Below are 8980 nucleotides of genomic sequence, written 5' to 3'. Positions count from 1 at the left end.
GCTTGGCTAGTTCTCACCAGAACTAAACTTATATGTTCCATTAGCTGTCCTTTCCTTCCCCTTTTCTGCAATTAAAAATGAGGAACACTTTGAAAAAAGAAGTGTGTTCATTTATTCCACATACAGTAAAGGCTATACATTCGGCCACATTACATATAGTACATTAAACTCCAAAGGGATTACAGGCATAAGAGGTAGGAAAATTGTTTCAATAAAATGTGGGCTTTTGCTATAGGCTGGCTGACAGTTTTAGGAAGAAACACACACTTCACTGGAATCTATTCAGCAGTTTCCTGTGTTACATGACATATGCAAAATGAATAATTGCAAAATACTTCAAGCTGAAAAAAATGTTCATGACATTTTTGTTTGCACATCTTATCATTTGGCGTTAACTGATGAGTTGGTACATCTGATTACTTGAACTTTTTGTTCCCTTTAGTCACCATTTCCTCACTTTTTCTCGTCAAATTCAATTGCATATACAGCTTTCACAACCAACAGCGAAATCCATTTCTAAACGGTGAAATATGGCTATATTTAAACCTTAACCCAGTCACGACGAACAGCCTTTGTTCTATCTGATTTAAAAAGGCAGCTGGTGTTCTTTTACCCTTTACTGGACTGAGTTTAAACAAATTAAATGTGTATATATTTATATTTCTTTAAAACTTACACATTCCTCCCTTTTTCTTTTACCACCAACAAATACCTGATTTTAAAAGGACACACACAACTTAACTGAGTGCATTACTTCATACAAAGGAACTTATGTGAACATTTTTTGTTGTCGTTTTCTGAAAATAAGTAATAAGTAACTGAACTGACGTGCCGATAAATCATAAGTAACTACGGGTCCTGTGAGGGACAAAGATCCCAATAGGGAAAAATAAGGTTTTCATTCACTGTGAAAAAAAGAGGAAGCGGATCAAAATGTCATGTAGTTGTGAAAATTCTTCATTCGTTATTTGGCAATGAAACACACCAGGCACTCCTTCGTGCGGTCGCAGTCCTGATGCCCCTGAAATCCATCTAGTAATCGTCTGACACTGTGTCGGACAACATGTTGCGGATGGGGCTGGGGGCGATGGGGGTGCTGGTGGAGCTGCCCAGGGCAGGAGAGGCCGGTGTCGTCGTGGAGGCCTGCTGGGAATGCTGCAGCTTCTTCCTGTTTATTTTCCTCTCTTTGGCACGCCTGTTCTGGAACCAGATCTTCACCTGAGGCAGCATGAAACACAAGAACAGTGCATGAAAGAGGGGTGGGGGCCAACATCCATAATAATCTATAATCCATCAATCATGTTCAACATCCGGTCTGTTATTTTCAGCGGGGGCTCGTCGCATCACCCTCCATCTTGACAACTTCTTCTTTAGTTTGGCAACTTCCTACTTTCCCTGAAACACTTGGTTGCACAGTCTGTGATAAACCGTAGATTTTACAAGCAGATAGTGCGCGTGGAAAATCACGATGTCTTGCAGGGAGCAAAAGAGCCACATTAACCATTAACACTCATATGGGTTGTTTCATTTGAATGTCGCTGCTTAAATAAGTTAACGACCAAACACGCTGTGTTTCAGTGTGAGGCGTAGCGAGCGTCTAGACTGACACGTGATAATCAGACACGCAACACGACAAACTGCCGTTTGCCAGTTGTCTGTGCGGTTTGAGCGGTAAAAACAAAATGCAATGGAAAGCATTTTAAAAACAGCAACAAAAGCTGTGAACATGACGTAATGACACATTCTCAATCTCTATAGTTACTAAAAAAAAAAAACAGAGACACTTACTGTAGTAGGACTGGTATGGCCATTGCGATGTTAGCAGTAAATTTGGGGGAGAAATTAATATGATTTAATGTACACTACCAGTCAAAAGTTTGGACATACCTTCTCATGCAATTTTTTTTCTTTATCTTCACAACTTTCTACACTGAACGTAGATCCTGAAGACATCAAATATATGAGCAAGATATACGTAATTATGCAGCAAAGAAAAATATGTTAAATAACTCTAAATATGCTTTTTATGAAAAGTGGCTATTTTGAAGAATTTTGAAGAGTTTATTTTACACTTTTATCGTTTCCTACATAATTCCAATGTGTGTTCACACGTCGTTTTGATGCCTTCAGTGACAAAACTGCAATGTCAATAAGCTGTGAGAATGAAAGAAAAGATTTTAAAAATCATAGGGTGTGTCCACACTTTTGACTGGTAGTGTATGTAGCCTAAGACATGGAGCTTATAAGAAGTTATATTTAACAGCATATCATAATACCTAATGTGCAAAGTTAAATTGAGTGGTGATGCAGAGTCCCTAGCCAGCAAGTGCATAGTTGTAAGTAATCTTACAAGAAATACAAACCAACAAAGAAATACAATTTTTGAATTTGGGGGAAAAAAAAAAAAAATCCTCTAAAGTGGGCTGTTTGTCTTGGGGATATCAATTCCTCGTCATATCAGCCCTCCACCTCTCACTGTCATTTGTCTCACCTGTCTCTCAGACAGGGCTAGCGCCGCCGACAGCTCGCTCTTCCTCCTCATGGTGATGTAGTGATTGTACTGGAACTCCTTCTCCAGCTCCAGCCGTTGCTTGTCAGTGTACACCACCCTGTACTTGTCTTTGGTGCGAGTCTTCCCCCCTGATTCACACAGGACGACAAACGGTTGAGAATGCATGTTTGGAAATGTGACAAAGTCATGTAAACTACAAGATGTGTTACTGACGGAAGACAGCTGGTACTATCTACTTGGATGATGATTATTATTATTATTATTATTATTATTATTATTATTATTATTATTATTATTATTATTATTATTATTATTATTATTGTTATTTTAACTTGGTGGGGATATCAGCAAATAGGATCACAAGATTAATAAATCTCTTTGCCAATCTGTGTTGGACTTTATGACTAAAAGTAAATAAAATATAGCAATAGAAAATATTTCATATGTAGATAGAGGGAAATTGAACAGCATGAAGTTTAGGAATGGTAGAATAAAAAAACAAAAAAAAACAAAAAAAAACACTTGAAACCAGGTCAGATATGACTCTCACCTACAGACTCCAATGGAGCAGTCAATTAAAACCCCTAAAACCTCTACAGACTTCCAGCAAACAGGACATTTAGCCCCCGCTGCCCAAAAACCTTGGTTTCATTTTTCTGCTGAGGCCAATGCAATGCCACCACGTTACGGACAGGTCCTCATTGCCGGGAAAGCTGGGTCCCTTCATAACATCACAAAGAGTGTTTCTTCCTGAAACATAATTTCTTGAACTAAGAAAGTGTGTGAGTTCGCTGACAGGATTGAGATGTGTAGCAACCTTGAAAAAACAATAAAGTAAAGTTGTAAGGGAGCTTAATACATATGTAAGATTGAATCTGTTTTTATTTATTGTTTCATTTGCAAGAAAAAGGAAGCCTGATGAAAACAAAAGCCCTCAGAGTGAAGCATATTAGTCCTGGCTGTTGGCCAAATAACTTTTTTAAACATCCGCACTTAGTGTTGGCCAATACTTCACCACTCACACCGCATCACGTGATGTGTGTGTGTATTGTGAGCTGTGGCTGCAAGACGTCTGGTGCCACGTTCAAGTTCAGGCGCCACTTAAAGCCCCACCAGCAGCATTAATCACGCTAACGGCAGCGCTGTGTGAAAGACTCCTCACTGCGTAGCGCCTGTGCTTCCCCTTATCGCTGTGTGTGGAGTTGACTCAAGTGTTTACACAGAAACGAGCGCACACACACGCACATTGTCACCCACAGTCTCAGGGAGAGGGCGAGTCAGAGTTATTGATCTGAAAAACCTGTGACAGGCAGCGATCGACCGCGGCAGACTGAACGAGATTCTGTGGGGCTTCCGCACATTTCGGTTCCTCCTGAGTTCTCTACTTGGCGTGTCACAAATTTTTCACCCCAGAGAGGGTTGGGTAATACTTCTGCAAACTTCACGGCCTCTGCTCCGACTTCGTACTGACTCAATACTTTAGATTTGTATCTAGATATTGCATTTGTATATACTGAATACTATGTTTAAACTACTACAGGTTTGACCATTAAGCTGGAAAAAAGTGTTTTTCTTGTTTTGTTTCATTTTAACCCTTCACATGAAATGACTGTAAGTATAAGATGTGAGCAGAAGAAAATTGAATGGAGGGAAAACAACCATAACTTCTGCTCTAAATGTGCAACAGCCATTGAATGGTAATAGTATTTTCTATTTACCTGAAAATGCCCAAATTCTGTCCTGGGATAACAACAAAATAAATACTCTACGTGATACTGGCGATACTGACCCAATATTTATTTGGTATTGGACTGGTACCAAATCTTGCATCCTATTGCACAATTTTGCACCATCATTATGGTTTGTATGTGGGAGTAACGAGTTACAATGTAACGTTGTTATGTTATGTTAGAAAATAAAAATAATTGTAATCAGCAGAGATATGAAAGTCACTTCATGATTACAATTCTAACTACATCTGACCAGTTTTTTAAAACACTCTGGGCTTCATGTTTAATGTCGTCCTGGCGCTTAATAATATTACGCGGGTGAGACCGCACAGTTGACTTCTCCACTACTGGATACACTGCTGCTTTGGCTCCCGTGAAGTTGCCCCCGTGGTTTGACAGTTCTCCCGAACAACGACAGGGCGGTAACACTGCAGGCTGGTGTCGGGGACTTTCGACCGAATTATAGAATGCAGCTATTTTAATATTGTACTGTAAAGAAGAACTATATTCAACTTGTGGGTTCTGTCTAAGTTGCATTCAGTTAATTCTATTTCTTTTTCTGTTTATCACTTATTTAGCTTGTTTGTTTTTTGTCATTTTCTATTATACAAAGTAAGTTGTTCAAAGTATATTGTTTTGGTGTGTGTGTGTGTGCGCGTGTGTGGTGAGTGCGTGAGTTGTGAGTTTTTATAGATATTTATAGAATTTTTATTGTGGCTGGAAGGCCTGATTCCAAATTCTTTTTATTTTCTCTTCTTTTCTGTGGGCAGGTGCTGTGGGCTGCGGCAGCGACCCAATTCCTGGTGGAGGCCCTTTCTCACGAATCCCCTTGTGTCTGTTTATGTTTTGCAGTGTCACGGGTGTTTGTTTTTTTTGGTTAGTTACTCCTCCCTTGATTTGGCCATCCGAGCAGCCCCAGCCCTGTCCACCCCTTTCTTAGTTTGGCCCCAGCTTATTCACTACGTTTTTGTTTCTTTTGCATTTAATGACCACAATAAAATTTGCCTTTATCTTTTCCTGTATTTATCTCTGCCCGTGGTCATTTCCGAACCCGTGTCTGCCCAATACCACTACTACTAACTGGTGTAAAAGTATTTAATAGTTACCATCTCTCAGTTCAACATCTCCTGGGGCGCAACAATTCCCCAGGTGGCACTGTCGGTTTAAACACCTTCTCACCCACCACTCTGCCACATTTGCACGGTTTCCTCGTGGACTGGCTTGGCATGAGCGCTGTCCTTTTCTATTTCCCTCCACAGATTAAAGTTTGAACTACCCTGATGCTTCCGATTGGTTCTCCTGCCAAGTTCAGAATTGCAACCACTCGCTCGCCGGTTGAAGCGTCTCTCTGTTATGAATGCTGCTGGAAGCTTAACACTGTCAGGTCGAAACACTTGAGAACTTTCATTCAACATTTTGAAAAGCAATCAAAATGTAATTAGTTACATGACTTATGGTAAACTAATTGCACGTTACACTATTTAGTAGGGTAACTTGTAAATGTAACCAATTACATTAGCAAAAGCACTCTTCCAAACGCTGAGTGTGGTAGCAAACAAGACAACAAAGTGTGATTTCAAGCGATATCCTCTCGGTTTATCCCACCTGAGGCGGCTGGTTTGATTGATTCCTGCGATCTCCTCCTGGGGCTCAGTGGGTCCTGCAGTCCTGAGATGAAGTTGTACGTGGTGAACGAGCCTCCGCCGGTGGCGGTGGGCGTGTTGCTCAGCTCCGGCGGCGAGAAGCTAAGCTGGCCGGGGCTGGGGGTTGACACCGGGTAGCAGAAGGGATATTCCTCCCGGGGAGCGTAGACCGAGTTCCAGGCATTTGTCGACGGGTCACCGACCCCCGGGACGTGGTGGTGGTATCCGCTGAAGTCGTACGTCGGCGGGATGTACTGAGTCTGGGTGGACCTAGCCGCCAACTGCGTGTTGTACATGCCGGTGTCCCGACAGGTGAGCGGTTCTGTCAGGTGAGGCGAAAGTGAAGTTAGACCCCCGTCGATCAAAGTTCCCGGTTCGTGTCGGACATCACCCCCCGTTCAATTCCGACAGGAGCTGCTCCAACTTTAGTCTAAGTTTTTAAACCACTGCGGCGGCTCAACAACACACCTTTATGGATTTACTGCCAAGGAGGACAAAAGTGGCATGGTGACGTCACGACTTACCTGCGATCCACCTGCCTGCTCGTCTTGGCGCCTTCCCGAGACCATTGACCCCGATTTACAGTCGCAGTGGAATATTTTGATTAGCTTCATAATGTTGTCATGGGCCGGAGCTGAGGCAGACATATTGTGCTATCAGCAGATGAGCAAAAAAAAATAAATAAAATAAACAACAAAGCGAAATAATCACAGACAGAAAAAAAAAAAAAACCTAGCAGCTGCAAGCAGTAATGATTGGATTCTTATTGGCACTAGTTGTTAAAGATCCCTAAATATTCAGCACAACAATTGAATGAGGTTGTAGATATCTTATTGCGTGGGGGAGAGTTTGCAAAGATGGGGTGGGGGGGGACAGAAAAGGACAGAAAAGAAAACAATGTTGTTAATCATCTCCTACTTTCTTCACCCAAAGTTGTACAGCTGTGTCCGACATTTACTTTTCATTATCAACACCAAGAAAATTGTGAGTAAAGATATTGTGACATCTGCTCAGTGTATTTTTGGAGTAACGCAGGAACCACAAGCAAGCGAACCGATTTCCTGTTGACTGTGAGAACAAACAGTATTTAAATACCATGTCCACATACTGAATATAAAAAAAAAGGAAAAGGCAATACTATAAAAGCATAGTATTATGCTAGAACATATGCATTTTCAAAGCAAACGTTAGCAGTGATAATAAAAAAAAACAAAAAACAAAAACAAAGCAAACATTTTTCTTCTATAAGCAATAGATATTGATAATGAACAGTTGTGGGTTTGTGAACTACTTGAACACCTTCTAGCCACACTCACACATCCCCTTTTTCTTCTTCTAATTTCACATCCTAATTGAGTCACACCATAACACGTGATCATTTACTCCCTAGTCTTCTCATAATGTAGATGTAGATGTAGAAATATGCCGGTGAAAGAAGGCAGCAAACTACGAGCGAGACCCTTGCTCTGTGTATATTCATATATAATTAAGAACTCTTCAATAGATAGGAAAACCTAATCACTTTTATTGTATTGCGAGTATATACTTTTATTAGTGCTTTTATGGGCAGTATAATAAACTTTTACCAATATAAAAATTCTAAATCGAGGCAAATCTTACAGACTGTACCCTTAAGTAGGCTGACGGTCCACTTTTTTCAGTTACAAAATACAGCCACACGAGGGCGGCAAAACCCGATGACCAACCGACCAATTAGAACTTGGGCGGTCCAAGCTGTGTTTCTTAAAGTATTTGCATTTTGGTAGGATCGATTATTATTATTTAGCTACCTGAGCTGTAGGGATAAAGAAGCATGCCAATGCTTTCAGTGTTATTAATTTTCTTTCTTTTATCCCTCTGCAGCGGAGGAATGGAGCAACAACTGAAACGCTCTTCAGCCAAATACTGTGATCGTGTTGCCCTCTTAAGGGTTTTTTTTTATTATTTTTATTTTTTTAATATTGGGTTTTAGACAAAAAACAACAACAAGTTTTGCTTGGAAACCAAAAAGTAATTCTCAAATAAGTTTGAAAGGATGTGTTTAATTATTGATATGATTGATCCGAGTGGGAAATGGTTTCTTAAAATATTCTCACCCTGGTGCTTTAAAAGCCAATTAAGCCTTTGTGTATGTGGCTGTTAAATCCTTCGGCTACTGTTTCTCATCACAGCTCTGGCCTTGCTTTGTTTGCGTTATGGTCTCTTCCACCTTTATCTATCAGATACAGAGGCAAAGTATGTTTTTGTTTCTTCACTCTTGCCCTCTACTGGCTTTTTTGGGGGGATAATTGGGGTCATGAGATCTTACAGTGCGTATAGCATGGGACATTTATTTATTTACTTTTTAAATGTTGAAGTATACTTATTGTACAATGGTGTAAATGACACATGTAGAGCTGAGAAGATGTTTGGGTATGGCAAGTCTTGTGTGTCACTCAGCTGTTTACTGTTCATGGGGTCGTTTAAACCCCACGATTGGAGGAGAACATGGTTACTGTCCAACTTTTGTGGGTGCCTCCCACACCCTGGTGTCTGCCCCAACCCCTTGCCTCTAAGAAAATGCCCTCTCGGAGTTGCATTATGATTTTTTTTTGTTCACCACCTCCACCATCACCACCCCATATCCTGGGAAAGGCTGAAATTAGGGAAGGCGCCAATGGGGGGGGGAGAAGAAACCTGTCTGTTGCTTTGTGTGAGGATTCGGGGTCGGGGTTGGGAGGTGGGGGGCTCTGCCAAGCAGAGAAAAGAGACGTGAGGGTTTGAAAGCAAAAATAAAGCAGATATACAAACAAAGTATCAACTGAAAGTGAGAGAAATGGGTTCACTTCACTTTGTGCCTGATGTGTTTCACCTCTTTCACACCTGCTTCTCTCTATTTCAATACATTTCTAGCGTATGAGATGCTTTTGCTGAGGAACACTTTTGTTCCGCTTTGTTTCTAAAGCAGTGGGCTCCACCACCATCACGCTGCCCTCATGCCTCCGTCCTCTTGCCTTGCTTTAGAAACCTTCACTCCCGCTCTGTCTCACTTCTTTTCTCCCCCTCCCTTTTTATCCTGTTTGTTGTTTTATTGGAAGGGGTTAGATGCGGCCCAG

At 41.1% G+C, this 8980-nt stretch overlaps 1 protein-coding gene across 1 annotated transcript; it reads right to left on the bottom strand.

The window, feature by feature from the left end:
- Positions 1 to 110: 110 nt before the first annotated feature.
- On the bottom strand, positions 111 to 6220 carry LOC142892735 (homeobox protein CHOX-CAD-like). Its single transcript, XM_076032997.1, has 3 exons — positions 5848 to 6220; positions 2492 to 2640; positions 111 to 1218 (listed from the first exon to the last, which is right to left on the bottom strand). The coding sequence occupies exons 1-3, from the start codon at positions 6179 to 6181 to the stop codon at positions 1033 to 1035; spliced, it is 669 nt and encodes a 222-aa protein (XP_075889112.1). The 5' UTR covers positions 6182 to 6220; the 3' UTR covers positions 111 to 1032.
- Positions 6221 to 8980: the final 2760 nt, after the last annotated feature.

The sequence above is a fragment of the Nelusetta ayraudi genome, unplaced genomic scaffold, assembly GCF_046127955.1.
Source record: "Nelusetta ayraudi isolate G7.1 ecotype Tasmania unplaced genomic scaffold, CSIRO-AGI_Nayr_v1 ptg000039l, whole genome shotgun sequence".
Taxonomy (NCBI): domain Eukaryota; kingdom Metazoa; phylum Chordata; class Actinopteri; order Tetraodontiformes; family Monacanthidae; genus Nelusetta; species Nelusetta ayraudi.
This window is presented reverse-complemented; position numbering and strand designations above follow the sequence as displayed.